At 47.5% G+C, this 15,914-nt stretch overlaps 1 protein-coding gene across 1 annotated transcript in view; it reads right to left on the reverse strand.

Moving 5' to 3' along the window:
• Window positions 1-4,570: 4,570 nt before the first annotated feature.
• LAPTM4B (lysosomal protein transmembrane 4 beta) overlaps window positions 4,571-15,914 on the reverse strand; it is an 82,777-nt gene continuing 71,433 nt past the window's right edge. The window contains exon 7 of the mRNA XM_005655356.4: window positions 4,571-5,728. Within this exon, the coding sequence (XP_005655413.3) occupies window positions 5,651-5,728 (78 nt within the window). The 3' untranslated portion in view covers window positions 4,571-5,650. The remainder of the gene's footprint in view (window positions 5,729-15,914) is intronic.

Below are 15,914 nucleotides of genomic sequence, written 5' to 3' on the forward strand. Positions count from 1 at the left end.
TGTGCCGTTGTGGGTGGCACAGAGAGCACCCATTGTTCCCAGAGCTGGGGTTTCTTCAGGGGAAGAGCTCACAAATGGGAAGGCCTAGGTGGCATGCTCCAGGGTTAGGCACCCAGAAACAAGGGACCTGTCATTGCACTGACTTTCCACAGCAGGGAGCTGAGATGCCACAGCACTGACCTAGTGACTACTAAGCAGCAAATAATTTGATGGCATGCTCAACTGTCATCCTTCCTGAGAGAACTCTGGCTCAGCTCTCTGATGCTGGCTAATTATGCCCAATCTAGAGGTCACACAATTCCTTTCCACTTCTTTGCTCTGCTGCAGCAATACATCCGGGACATCTTGGCCAATGCCAAGGAATACATATATTAAGAGGTTCCCTTCTTAGTAATGTCTACCTAAGTACAAATTTGTTTTGTTCGTTCTGTTAATGGCTTTTTAAAAAGCATGTATAAATTTTTAGATGGGATAAAACAAATAACACTTGAGTCCCTCGGGCTGTTTTAGGCCAAACTCTTCACTCTGAAGCAGCAGCTGTTTGTGCTAATTAGGGTCCTATTACCAGGTATCCAGAGCTGAGACTTTGGCTTTGGTATAACTTCTGGGTTGGCCAAGCAACAGCTTCTCTCTGCTGCCGTCTCCATCCTCAGCAGAAGGCATGCGTGGGCTTCTGGGCAGAAGGTAGCCGATTTGGCTGGCTGCCACATACCAGCCATTTGGCAGAAAACATGGCCAGCACACAGAAACACTTTCAGTGAATTCCATGGGTGTGGAGACATCCTGGCAGTGCCTCCTCCTTCCTTCCCTTTCAGAAGGTGGTTCCGCATTGCCCCAAAGTCACGTGACACAGCAATGGGCACCACTTCTGGGTTGAAATGGCTCAGCCTGCACTTTACACTCACTGGAGCCCTTTGGTATGAGTTACTTTTGTTTTGTTTTGGCCTTTTTGCCTTTTCTAGGGCTGTTCCTGTGGCATATGGAGGTTCCCAGGCTAGGGGTCTAATCAGGGCTGTAGCCGCCACCTACACCACAGCCACAGCAACGCAGGATCTGAGCCGCATCTGCAAACTACAGCACAGCTTACGGCAACGCCGGATCCTTAACCCACTGAGCAAGGCCAGGGATCCTTAACCCACTGAGCAAGACCAGGGATCGAACCCGAAACCTCTTGGTTCCTAGTCAGATTCGTTAACCACTGGCCCACGACGGGAACTCTGAGTTACTTTTTCAATAGCTTGGTAGAGTCACCTGCTCTCCCCGCTCCACAAGCAGGCTGCCTGCGTGACCTATAGCAATATTATTTAATGACGTTTTCAAGTTGGTTTCCAGACTGGCTGCAAAAGCTAACATGTCTTTTATGGGAAAATGGGGAAAAGTTAAGGTTTTCATAGCATAATATGTAAGCATGTCTTCATAGCCTTGTTGGTTTCCATCTATCACAAAAGGTGGGTTGAGCTGGCACAGGATTTTTATCTTCAATGATGACTATTTCCAATACAATACATTCTCTATAGAGGACACAACTTTAAAGGTTATATATAGTCTCTAAAGGTCTATTGAGATCATCTCTAAGAAGTACTGTTAGTTAACAAACAGGGTGGAAAGGAGTTCCCGTCGTGGTTCAGCACTGAAGAACCGGACTAGTATCCATGAGGATGTGGGTTCAATCCATGGCCTGACTCAGTGGGTTAAGGATCTGGCGTTACCATGAGCTGTGGTGTAGGTCGCAGGTGCAGCTCAGATCCCACATTGCTGTGGCTGTGATGTTGGCTGGCAGCTGCAGCTCCAATTCGACCCCAACCTGGGAACTTCCATAGGCTGAGGGTGCGGCTCTAAAAGACAAAACAAACAAATAAACAAAGACAAAACAAAACAAAAAAACAGGGTGGAAAGACAAATGCACGATGTGGTGTGGTTTGGTTAAGCAGTGAAACAAAACAAATGTTTAGAGCCCAAAGAGAGGGGAAAAAATTGGGAGGGGCAGAAAGGAAGGGAGAGGGAAAGTGTCTGGCCTTCTCCAAGATAATAAGAAAGGGAGGGGGTTGGGACAAGACGTCACTCAAGGGAGATGCTGCAGATGTGTTTATATAGGAAGGAGGTGGAGGAAGGGGAGGGAACTACTCTACTGGCTGGAGACCGCTTCCATATGACTTGGCATTCTAGAAACCCCACTGGCTCGCTCAATGGAAGCTTGGCTTCTAGGGTGAACAGGCCCCCATCTAAGCCAAAAGTTATGTTTTCCCCTCGCCTCTGTCCAGCAAGCAGACTTCCAACTCTTCCTCCGACAGGGGCTGCTTATTGGTGGGCCCACTTGCAGGTCTCGTGGTACTGGGCTGGGCGTTCAGGACTTGAAAATAGACTTTAGGGATTAAGATGAAAACCCTCGAGGAGGAGTTTCCATTGTGAATCAGCGGATTAAGAATCTGATTAGCATCCATGAGGGTGCACGGTTGACCCCTGGTCTCACTCAGTTAGTTGGCTAAGGATCTGGCGTTGCCCCAAGCTGGGAACTTCCATATGCCGTAGGCCGTTAAAAAAGAGAGAGAGAGAGAGAGAGAGAGAGAGAGAGAAATCTTGAGGAGCTCTCATCCGTCAAGGAACCAGGAAGCATACACACAGGAAAGCAACTGAGGAAATGACTCTTGTTTCTCTGCAGACAACAAAATAGGGGAGAAGAGCTAGATATTAAAGTGCGGGTGAAAACACACAACAGAGAGAGGTACGAGAGTTCCCATCGTGGCTCAGTGGTTAACAAATCTGACTAGGAACCATGAGGTTAAGGGTTCGATCCCTGGCTTTGCTCATTAGGTGTAGGATTCAGTGTTGCCATGAGCTGTGGTGTAGGTTGCAGATGCGGCTCGGATCCTGCATTGCTGTGGCTCTGGCGCAGGCCGTCAGCTACAGCTCTGATTAGATCCCTAGTCTGGGAACCTCCATATGCCATTGGAGCAGCCCTAGAAAAGGCAAAAGGACAAGAATAAATAAATAAAGTGCAGGTGAAAACATATTTAAAAGAGAGGTACGAGAGTTCCCGTTGTGGCTCAGTGGTTAACAAATCTGACTAACATACATGAGGACGCAGGTTCGATCCCTGGCCTTGCTCAGTGGGTGAAGGATTCGGTGTTGCCATGAGCTGTGGTGTAGGTTGCAGACGTGGCTCAGATCTGGCATTGCTGTGGTTGTGGTGTAGCCCCATGGCTATAGCTCTGATTCAACTCCTAGCCTGGGAACCTCCATATGCAGCTGGTGCAGCCCTAAAAAGCAAAAAAGAGGTATGTATGTGGGTTTGCAAGGAGACAAGGGCACAGTGAATTGCTGAGTGTGCTCTGGAGGATCACTTTAACCCAGGCATCACCTCCTCTCCATAGTGGAGACAGAGACAGTTCCTTACTTTGCAGAGGTTAAGTACAGGGGCAGCTTGGGCGCTCAGTCTGAGGTGATGTGTCAGCAAAGCCCTGGCATCAGCACCTGTGGGGTCTCTTGCCATTATGAGGTGATATCCTGGTGTCTGTGGTGCTATTCGTGTGTCACATGAACGAGATTGTCTCCGAGGACCCCGCAAAGTCTCAGATCAGCACTTCTCTCCACTTGACCACATGCCATTTTTTTTTTTTTTTTTTTTTTTGGTCTTTTTCTAGGGACGTACTCTCGGGCTAGGGGTCTAATTGGAGCTGTAGCCGCCAGCCTACACCACAGCCACAGCAATGCCAGATGCGAGCCGTGTCTACAACCTACACCACAGCTCACAGCAACGCCAGATCCTGAACCCACTGAGCGAGGCCAGGGATCGAACCCTCAACCTCATGGTCCCTAGTTGGATTCGTTCACCACTGAGCCACAACGGTAAGTCCCCATTTTTCATATCATAAAAAAATTATTAAGCAAAGAGCTGGAAAATCCTGGGGAGCAACATAACCAAGAAGTGTGATTTCCTCTGTGCCTCCCACGGGGATCCATGCAACTACCTCATGGGCCTTTTCCGTCCCTAACAGCCCTTCGGGTGTTCAACTTTGTGTGACTCTCATGGGCAGAAAAAGCCTTGAGGATCAGCATTTCAGAGGCTGAGTTTATAAAGAATACTAGTGAGACACACCTAAAGGAAAAAAAAAAATGACTCGGGCTTACTGTCCGGGATCAAAATCACCCCCTTCACCTCATTTTATTTTCTGTACATTTCCAAGTTGTCTGAAATACCTGATCAGGAACAAGCCAAAACCGCTCCTTACATAGTAAAATCTGAACTGCGTATTAAGAGTGCACCGTGGACAGAAGCAGTCACACCCGAAGGAGCTGAGCTGGCAGAGCCTGGCAGAGGCAGGGTCAGGAGTGATGCAACCTTGTCTGTTCCTCTCCATTTCTCTTGGCCTAAGATGCTCAGATTTTATCAGCACTGCAATATTAAAAAACACACGTGTGTGAGACAAGCTATAACACCTCCTCCTCAGGCCCAACGGTATGTGTCTGTGCAGCCCCCCATGGGTGGGAGGGGGTGGGGGGTCGGGGGGAGAGTGAGAGGGGGAGTGGCAGGGGTGTCCCAGGCCCAATCACCACAGAGTCACAAGGCTGATTTCTTGGATGTGGCCAAATGTCTTTTTTTAATTGCAAAAGCCTTCATGTATATAGCACATTCAAAGATGAACCAACAGGAGAGCTGTGGCTTTTGAACACAGGAATATATAAAAGTCCCCCAAGATACAGGTAGTCCAGATAAGGGCATTTCACAAGGAAAGCACCCTCCCTCCCGTTATTCCGAGAACACTGTTTTATACTCATTGTAAAAGAAGACGAGGTGTAATTATTAGACGTGCAATGAGACGTGCCTTGCAGGAGAGAAGCCTCTCCTTATATTGCTAGGTAAATATGGACCAGAAATCCCGCTGAACAAAGGATGCCGGATGTCCTGAGTCAGGCTAGGGCAGAACGTTTAGTGAAAGGGGGCTCTGAAGGGGGATGGGAAACCAGAAAGGGGGGGGGGAACCCCGACACCATGCACTACCAAACAAAAGAGTTGCCCCCCCAACACGCCATGCCACGACCCCAGACACAAGTGACAGGAGCGGCCACTGGGAAGGGGTGACTGCTGGCTCTCACTGCCCGGGATGGTCAAAGGGTCTCAATTTAGCCTGTGGCCAAAATACTCGACCAGCAAAATCAAACTGCCACCGAATTTAAATCATAAAGGGATCTGAGGAAATGCCTGTTTTATTAATGTATATACATGGCCTCCTTCCGTAATTAACATCCCTGGCTCTCCTCAGGGTTTGTTCTATGCACTGGAATGGCCTAAGAAAAGCACTGTCTAATTTTGGTTTTCTTTCACACTTGCAAAAGAGAAAGAGGGAACAGAGAGAAGGGACACAAATTCTTGGATGCTGGGGGTTCAGTGTGGATGCTGAGGGGACACCAGGGGAGCCCACCGCTCCCACCCCCCACAGGGAAAATGCTACAGTTACTCTAATACAGTGCTCTAGCTAAAAAGCATATGTTTCGAACTACAGATAGTTTCAACTTAACATCTAACATTTTAAACTGGAGCATCTCTGCAACAAAAAAGCTCAGAGAGCTCATCTCAGAAGTGAAATTAAAGAACTATTGCTCTGATGTCTGAGAGGCAAGCTGTCGCTCTCAGCTGTGCCCACTTCCAGGTCTAGGCAGACACGTAAGGTGGCGGCGGCTCCTTGGCAGCGCCATTCGCTGGGGCCTCATCATACGGAGGCAACAGCACCTGGGAAGAGAAAAGAAAGCAAGAGTTATCGTTTAAAGGGGCATATATGGAGTTCCCATCGTGGCTCAGTGGTTAACGAACCTGACTAGCATTCAAGAGGACGCGGGTTCGATCCCTGGCCTTGCTCATCAGGTTAAGGATCCAGCGTTGCTGTGGCTGTGGTGTGTAGGCTGGCGGCTACAGCTCTGATTTGACCTCTAGCCTAGGAAACTCCATAGGCTGCGGGTGCGGGCCTACAAAAAAAAAAAAAAAAAAAAAAAAAAGATGCACAGACATTCCCCTGAGCTTTGACTTTAATTGAACTTTTCCCATAACATGTACTCATTTCAATTTTCCAGCAAGTGGCTGGACACTGATGAAGAGACTTCTTGAATGCTTAAAGAAGCAAAGAGAAGAGACTTTGGGGCCTTTCTGAGTTTTCCAAGCCCTGGCCATTTGCACCTGGATGTCACGGCGCCTGTGTGTCTCCAGGACTAGGAAGGAGGCAGGGGTGGCTCTGAAGAGGCAAAAAGGCTCCTGGGTGACGGGTATGTTAATACACATAAACAGGGCAGGTCTCTGATCGACGCAGAACACTCAGGGGCGAGATATGGCCGTAGAGTGGGAAACATCAGGGCTTTGCTATCAACCTGGACGCCAAGGCAGGCTCAGCCCCATCTCACCAGCATCACCTTGGGTAGGTGAGCCAATCTCAATTTCTACATCTGCACAATAGGGACGCCTGAGAATCGGAGGTCTGTAAAATACCTAACCCACTGCATGGTGCACCCCTGACACGGCAAATGGTCTCTGTAAGTGTCTGGACAGGAACAAACAAGAATCAGCATCAAGTTCACCGATAACCTCTCTGTACACAGTAGACAAATAAGTGCATGTGACTGTTTATGAACTGTCAACATAAGAAAACACTGGCTGACTTTGACTCTCTGGAGTATATTAAAAAACAGCGAGAAGAGCAAGCTCCACAGCCTCACTGAAAAAATTATCTGATTCCTATCGGTCATTATCTTTGGAGGAATTACTTCCAAAACACAGGGGAGCTACTTAGAAGGGAGTGAAATCAATCACCAGATCCAATTTTTCCCCCTAAGCAAAATGCAACAGTCAAAGTCTCTAAAATGTTCCCAAGTGATGAAACACAACATTCTACCTATCTATCTATCTATTTATTTATTTATGTCTTTTTGCCTTTTCTGGGGCCGCTTCCTGCAGCATATGGAGGTTCCCAGGCTAGGGGTCTAATCAGAGCTATAGCCGCCGGTGTATGCCAGAGCCACAGCAACACCAGATCTGAGCCACGTCTGTGACCCACACCACAGCTCACGGCAACGCCAGATCCGCAACCCAATGAGCGAGGAGGCCAGGGATCAAACCCGCAACCTCATGGATCCTAGTCGGATTCGTTAACCACTGAGCCACAACGGGAACTCCACACAACACTCTCTTTAAAAAGGAAAAAAAAAAATTTGCCTTCTGCTTGTCAAAAATTTATTTGCACATTAGCTTCGGTGGCGGGCCACTATTTGTGGCTCTTTATTTTCAAACGTGTTTTAAAGTTTCATTTCACAAGATTAACATCCACATGGCTTTTCTCTCAAATGTCCTACTGCCTTGGACCCTTTCTCTAAAGTCAAGATGCCTGCTGAAGGGTGTCTCCTTCCACTGCAGTTCCTGACACCCTCACGCTTGTCTTCACCTCGCCATTCCCACATACTCAATAAATACTCTTCACACTCTGTGCTCCTGAACTACTTTCGATGAAAAGTTCTCCAGAGGGAATTGGTTTTACATTTGGAAAGGACGGTATCATCTTTTTTTTTTTTTTTTTTTTCATCTGAATGATGTTAACTTTGAGGATGATCTCCAGGATGGGTTGGCAAAGTGAGGCTCACCATACTGTTTCCATTACAGTCTGTTATTAGTAGCTAAAAGCACTTGCTATTGTCCTTTTCTAATAAGATCAAAGAAGGTCTTGGAAATCAGAGAAAACTACTGTAGGGTCAATTAAGACTGAAGATGCCAAAAAACAAAACTGATGAAAAGGCAATTATTTTGATGTTTTCAGAAGCTGCTACGTGGCTAAGCAAACACTTTTTGATTTTAAAAAACTTAATCTTTCATAATGACCAAAAATGACCTCCAAGGACTGCAAATAAAGGTCAGTTCAATGTCTGGTAAACAGCTGCCAACCAATGAATAGATAAACACAAATCATTATATATCTCAGCCACACACCACTCTACTTCAAGCAATATTCAATACAAATTCTAATCTAAGTACGACTCTTGGGAGTTTGTCGATCTCAGTCACAGAGTGACTGTTTGATAGTGTAACTTCCCTTCCTCACAAATGGAAGATCCTTCTCGTCAATGACTCCAGAAGGCATCTGTTCATTAGGAAGATTAGCATCTATCTACATACAGTGTCTATCTAATCGGGAGCTTTCATGATAGGTGACTTGTGCTGGTGGGAATCCGACTAGGAACCATGAGGTTGCAGGTTCAATCCCTGGCCTTGCTCAGTGGGTTAACGTTCCGGCGTTGCCGTGAGCTGTGGTGTAGGTTGCAGACATGGCTCGGATCCCGTGTTGCCATGGCTCTGGTGTAGGTGGGCGGCTACAGCTCCAATTCGACCCCTAGCCTGGGAATCTCCATATGCCGCAGGAAGCGGCCCTAGAAAATAGCAAAAAGACCAAAAAAATTAAAAAGAAAAGAAAGAAAGGGAATGTCCATGACAGAGCTCTGCACTGAATGATACTCACCTAATCAAGGTAAACCCTACCTGGTGATGTAACTGAAAAACCTGACTCTATGAGGAGATGAAGGCAGTGGGGCAGATGGGGAAGAGGATGAAAGTTAAACTGGATTCAACAAGAAGTCAAAACTGACCTCAAACCGATCGTCGAAAAATTAGTAAGGTAGGAGTTCCCGCTGTGGCTCAGCAGGTTAAGAACCCGACTAGTATCCATAATGACTCAGGTTCGATCCCTGGCCTTGCTCAGTGGGTTCAGGATTCAGCGTTGCAGCAAGCTGTAGTGTAGGTCACAGACAAAGCTCGAATCCAGAATTGGCAGTTCTGAAGCAAGCCCCAGCCTGGGAACTTCCATGTGCCGTGGGTGTAGTCCTAAAAAGAAATAAACAAAAAACCAAAACCAGTAATGGAGATCTATTATTTACAATATGGAGGTAAACACCAAAAGAAACAAATAAAAGAGTTGACAGTGTTTACTACTAGGGTGAAGGGTGGGAAAGAGAAGAGAAGAGGACCACTGAGAAATAAATCTGTCACATGATTTTTAGCTATGCACATGTAATACTGTTTTACTTATGTATGTATTTTATTTTGCTTTTTAGGGCCATATCTGTGGCATATGGGAGTTCCCAGGCTAGGGGTCAAATAGGAGCTGCAGGGGCTGGCCACAGCCACAGCCACGCCAGATGCTTGACCGACTGAGCCATGATGGGAACTCCTGCTACTTTGTTTTGTTTTTGTTTTTAAAGTAATGTTTAGGAGTTCCCGACGTGGCTCAGTGGTTAATGAATCCGACTAGAAACGATGAGGTTGTGGGTTCCATCCCTGGCCTCGCTCAGTGGGTTAAGGACCCAGCATTGCCATGAGCTGTGGTGTAGGTCGCAGACGTGGCTCGGATCCTGTGTTGCTGTGGCTGTGGTGTAGGCCGGCAGCTACAGCTCCGATTCGACCCCTAGCCTGGGAACCTCCATGTGCCGCAGGAGAGGCCCTAGAAAAGGAGAAAAAAAAAAAAAGTAGTGTTTAAACAATAAAATAACCACTAAGGTCCTGAAGGAAAAGATGAAATGAATCATCAAGGGGCAACTTTCAACCTGGGGCGGTAGGCAGGGTCACAGCCACCTCACTGCTGGCAGGGGAGCTCTGTATAGGACACGAGCTTCTGCAGGGACCTGGAAAACCAGCCCAATCTGCCCGTGATGCATCTCTCTTTGCAAGGAAGGATGATGGGGGCTGGACATGTGCAGGAAAGACACTAACAAAGCTACCCACAAAACCACCAAGTAGATCTGAGATCACTGCCTAGAAGGTTGAAATGTGTTCTCATGGAGCAGCTGGTCAGGACCAGGCCCTCGCCTTCGGGAGACCCTCCTCCAGTCCTGTGAGACCCAACCTCCACATTAACACATGACCTAGGGTACCGCAAAGAGCAATGGGAACTGGAGAATCATGCTGCTGCGAGGGACCCCAGGAAACAGATATGAGCACTGGGAAACAAACACCCCCTCATTCATTCATTCATTCATTTAGCTTTTCAGGGCCAAACCAGCAATATATGGAGGTTCCCAGGCTAGGGGTCTAATCAGAGCTACAGCTGCCAGCCTACACCACAGCCACAGCAACAGCAGATCTGAGCCACATATGCAAACTATACCACAGCTCACGGCAACACCAGATCCTTAACCCACTGAGTGGGGCCAGGGATTGAACTTGCAACCTCATGGTTCCTAGTTGAATTCGTTTCCACTGCGCTGCAACAGGAACTCCTACCCTCACATTTAATACACAACCTTCTTCATGCCACTCAGGCCCAGGCCAACAGCAGCCCACTGTCCCACCTAATTTATTTCCATGACTCCCAGGCACGGCAAGCTCACTACCAATCAGCCTCCTTTTCCCTGAGATTTTCTCTCCTCAAATGTTTTCCTTTCTCAGGTCACTCCATGCAAAGCCCAAACAACCCTGGGCTCAAGTAAAAAAATCACTTTCAATGTGGAGATCTGAAATATTAGAGCCTCAATCATTCTCTTCTCTTAATTACGCTGTGCAGATGTAGTATAATAGATACATTTGTTTTGTTTTGTTTTGTTTTCTTGCCTTTAAGGCCCTTACTCTCGGCATATGGAAGTTCCCAGGCTAGGGGTCATATTGGAGCTGTAGCTGCTGGCCTACACCACAGTCACAGCAATGCTGGATCCGAGCCACGTCTGCAACCTACACCACAGCTTGTGGCAGTGCCAGGATCCTTAACCCACCGCGTGAGAGGGATTGAACCCGCATCATCATGGATATGAGTCAGGTTAGTAACCTGCTGTACCACAATAACGCCAATAAATACGTTTTTGAAATTAAAAATACAGTCAGCTATTTCCATATCCTTTATAGATAATATGAGGTCTTAAGAAGAACAGCTGAAATGGCAGTAATTACAGCACAGTGCTCTGAACTCAGACACCAAACCACTCCCCTGGGGCACTTAGGTAACTCGCTTATCAATTAAATTATATGCTGTCTTGAACTATTAACTGTCTTGCATACATTTACCTTTCTCCTCTCCACAAAGTTTCTAAGAGGCGAGGCGTCCACAGTCCTTTCTCAGTCCTGGTTCTAGAATCTGGTGCGCCCAAATTCTAGAGGCCATGCGGTGGGGGGGATAATCAAACGGTGACATGAGACGTGGGTTCAAATGCCAGCTCTGTGATGATCTCTGAGCCCTGAGGTCCTGAGAAAGTTGACAGATTGACCTGAACTTCAGCTCCCATACGTGTAAAATGGAGACCAGGATGGATATGAAACACTCCATAAAACACTGTTTAAAGACCTGAGGGAGGTGACACACCTAATGCACCAAGCTCGGGCTGGGCGCTTGGGTGCTTAACGAACAGCAGCAATTCCCCCACTGCAGCAAAACAACCGCACAGTGCTAGTCTGTCCCACTAGTTCAACCACACGCCTTCCTTAGGAAGTGACATGGACTAACACTCCACTCAAACTGACTCACATAGGTTAGACACGGAGTTCCTTTCCCCTCTTTGGCTCTGGTGGTTGTACGAAGTGGGAGAGGCTAATATGTTTAAGCTGCTCTGAGCCACCCGGGTTGAAGCAAGCAGATGGCAGGATAAAAGCCTACAAGGGCAGGTCACTGCACTACCTCCCTGTGTGACACAGACCGACTCTGACTCTCAGATCCTGAAAATATTTTGTTCTTGACTCTGACAGGTATGTCCTAAGATCCTGCTGAGCAAATGTGAGGAACCCCTCTGGAAAAAGCCTTTGAGGCTGCAATTCCTTGGACCTCAAAAGATGAGCGTGGAACACGACCTCTGTCTCCCCCATGGCTCACTTCCCAGCCTTCACCCCAACCTGAATATCATCCTTTACCAAACTTAACAAAAGGAACTGACTCACAAGAAAGGAGGCATCGTGGATGACTTTTTTTACTGCAGGCTGTGGAGGCACGGGCATCTCTTCTAAGGTATAATTTTATTTAGTTTTTTGTTTGTTTGTTTCCTTTTTAGGGTCATGCCTGCGGCATATGGAAGTTCCCAGTCAAGGGGTTGAATAAGAGCTGCAGCTGCAGGCCTACACCACAGCCACAGCCACGCAGGATCCGAGCCACATCTGCCAGCTATACTACAGCTCATGGCAACACTGGATCTTTAACCCACTGAGCGGGACCAGGGATCGAACCCTCAAACTCATGGTCACGAGTCAGATTCGTTTCCACTGCACCACGACAGGAACTCCCACAAGGTTACAATTTGAAATTCCAAAGTGAGTGTGGCCGAAACACCATGTCCGTTCGTTCACTCCTCACCCGGGACACCTAAGCACCCATCCGAGGCCAGCTGCTGAGGAGGCAGAGGTGAAGACTGAAATCTGGAGGGGGGTGCCCATCCCAGGACACGGGGAGTGCAGCGAACCGTCCCCCAAGACTAAGGCACACGTGCAAAGGTGTGGATGCTTTGCTGCAGCTGCAAAGCCGGGTGCGTGAGTCAGGATTACAACAGATGAGTCTGGGACAACGATCCCAACTGGCCCCGAGAGCAGTGCCAGGGAGTGGTACCTTCCTTGACTGTTAGCTCTCCTCCCATTTTAGGGAGTAATGTTGAGACTTGAGAGTCTCCTGTGGGTGTACACAGGTTTGTTCTCACAAAATCAACTGCGCTTCTCTCCCCTCAAAGAATGGAAAAATAAAACACCACCATCCATGGAGACTTCTTTTCCTTCCTATTTCCTGGCTCCTTTTGGGGGTGGCGGGTGGGAACCTGGGGCATGGTATTCATGAAAGCCCAACAGCTCAGGAGACCCAGAGCTGCTGATCACACATCCAGTAACAGTCTGAAAGCGGCTGCAAAAATGAGGTGGATTTGGCAGGAAGCAGTATCAGTCCATTCCCCCCACTGGCTTCAAGAAAGTACTAGAACACCAGCAGCTGAGACTGATGTAGTCATCTGTCTAAATCTAAATCCTAAATCTGTTCATATTTATTCAAAGGACAAAAAAAAAGAAAAAGAAAAAAAGGCAAACCCCCATCTCTCTCCCCATTTAGAAATGAGGAGGAATTCCCGTCGTGGCTCAGTGGTTAACGAATCCAACTAGGAACCATGAGGTTGCGGGTTTGATCCTTGGCCTTGCTCAGTGGGTTAAGGATCCAGCGTTGCCATGAGCTGTGGTGTAGGTTGCAGATGCAGCTCGGATCCTGCGTTGCTGTGGCTCTGGTGTAGGCTGGCGGCTACAGCTCTGATTTGACCCCTAGCCTAGGAATCTCCATATGCCGTGGAAACGGCCCAAGAAATGGCAAAAAGACCAAAAAAAAAAAAAAAAAAAAGTGAGGAAAGTGAGGCTTAAAGAGGGCTCAGAGTTGGGGAGTTGTCAGGCAAATGAGATTTAACTATCACCCCACAAGTCACAAGTGACTGTCTCACAGCAAACTGAAGTGACAGCACAGCTGAGAAATGCCACAGTCATAAACAGAAGAACCCCTGAAGACTTTTAAATCCAGGATGACAAAACCCGATTTATGTTGTAGATCAATCTGTCAGCAATAGAGGGAAAAAACTGAAGAGAAAGGAGAGTTCAAGACACGAGGCTGAAAAAAGTCTAACTCCAACGAGTTCAAAGATGACTCCTCAGTTATGGGCTCAGGTGGCTAAGGGGACATTGCTACCACTCCCTAGAATCTAAAAAAAAGCAGGTATGGAGATGTGGAGTGACCACCCACTGGCCAGGGCTTGTGGGCATGGGGCTGACCTGGCTCACATACTCTGAGCTACTTCCTTCAAGTGAGATCCCAAAACAGAGCAAGACAGATGATTTATTAACTACTGTCCATTCATTTCATCCACAGCCGTACCGTGTACCAGGCACCGACGCTCACCTGAAAGGTCTGAGCCAGCAAACAGCTTAAGAATGTGTGGACGAGTCTGATACCCAGCTCTTATCTTCCAAGGCCAAGGGCAGAGGTTCTCAACCAGCATCTCTTCACAACAGTGTGCTAGACAAATACTGCAATGTTGTGGGTTTACCACCACACTGAGAAGACTGGGGACCCTGGGTGGTGGCCGAGGGCATGGGCTGTGGAGTCGACCATCTGGGCTCACCAACTCCCCAACTCTGAGGCATCTTTAAAAGCCTCACTTTCCTCATCACTAAATGGGGACATTACTGGAGTTCCTGTCGTGGCTCAGGAGAAACGCATCAGACTAGCATCCCTGAGGATGCAGGTTCGATCCCTGGCCTCGCTCAGTGGCTCAGATCCTGCATTGCTGTGGCTGTGGTGCAGGCCAGTGGCTACAGCTCCGATTCAACCCCGAGCCTGGGAACCTCTGTATGCCACAGATGTGGCCCTAAATAAATAAATAAACAAATAGGGAGGATACTAGCCTATCTCACAAGGTCAAGGATACAAATAAGCCCAAGTAATGTGCTTATTTAGCACAGTACAGTGGCATGTGCTGAGGCACAGTAAAGCTTTATTTTTTTATTTTTTAAAATTTTTTTGTCTTTTTGCCTTTTCTAGGGCTGCTCCTGTGGCACATGGAGGTTCCCAGGCTAGGGGTCTAGTCGGAGCTGTAGCCACCGGCCTACACCAAGCCACAGCAACTCGGGATCCGAGCTGCGTCTGCACAACGCCGGATCCTTAACCCACTGAGCAAGGGCAGGGACCGAACCCGTAACCTCATGGTTCTTAGTCAGATTCCTTAACCACTGAGCCACAATGGGAATGCCAGTAAAGCTTAGTTTTATTCCATACATTTGTGGAAGAATGAGATGGCTTGCAGTACTGAACATAACGCAAAATAAAACAAAGGAATGTTAAAATGATCCAGAAATAAGGCAAAATAGAAATGTATTGGGTCACCAAGTTGTTATTTCTTTTTTTTTTTTTTTCCTTTTTACAGCCACACCTGCAGCATATGGAAGTTTCCAGGCTAGGGGTTGAATCTGAGCTGCAACTGCCGGCCTACACCACTGCCTCAGCAACGCCTGATCCCTAACCCACTGAGAGAGGCCGAGTGGCAAACCTGCATCCTCATAGACACTATCCTAGGTTCTTAACCTGCTGAGCCACAGCAGGAACTCCAAAGTTTTTATTTCTGTATTTGGATGGACAGGTACATACCACATGGACAGACAGATATAGGGAAAGGAGAGGGAGGTGTGTGTTACTTTTTTCTGGTAGTAAACTAAAAGGGGACTTCATAGAATCAATCTTTGTATAAAAGATAGTTATCTTTGGAGTTCCCATTGTGGCGCTGTGGTTAACGAATCAACCAGGAACCATGAGGTTGCGGGTTCAATCCCTGGCCTTGCTCAGTGGGTTAACGATCCGGCAATGCCGTGAGCTGCGGTGTAGGTTGCAGATGCGGCTCGGATCCCGAATTGCTGTGGCTCTGGCGTAGGCTGGTGGCTCCAGCTCCGATTCAACCCCTAGCCTGGGAACATCCATATGCCGCAGGAGCAGCCCAGGAAATGGCAAAAAAAAAAAAAAAAAGATAGTTATCTTTGTGACTAAGAGTTTTGGCTGCTGTTTTCTCAACATGTTACCAACTATTTTGCAAGCAAATTGTTTTCTTACTGACTTCCATGACAGTTTAAGTATCAGCTTGATTTAGATCTATTGGCCGAATAATAATTATGGGAGAATTAACACTTTTTCAGGACAAAAATATCCTTAAAAAGATTAGATGCTGCTGTCTTTGCCATCCCACTTATTGGGGTGGGGGGTGGGGATGGGAGAGCTCTACCCAGGCCCTAAATGGGGGGCTACTAAATTCCCCGAGGTAGTTCAAATAGCTACTCTACAAATGCCCAGAAAATGTGGCTTAAATTTCCACAAAGTCAGGGATCCTATGAACCACATGGGCCAAATCTGGTTCGCCACCAGTTTTTTTACGGCCTGAAAGCTAAGAATTTTATCTTTAAGGGCCGCACC

This window comes from Sus scrofa, chromosome 4 (genome assembly GCF_054392235.1).
Source record: "Sus scrofa isolate SSC_HxYL_T2T_F1_AM1 chromosome 4, Sscrofa_HxYL_maternal_Yorkshire_Landrace_v2.0, whole genome shotgun sequence".
NCBI lineage: Eukaryota > Metazoa > Chordata > Mammalia > Artiodactyla > Suidae > Sus > Sus scrofa.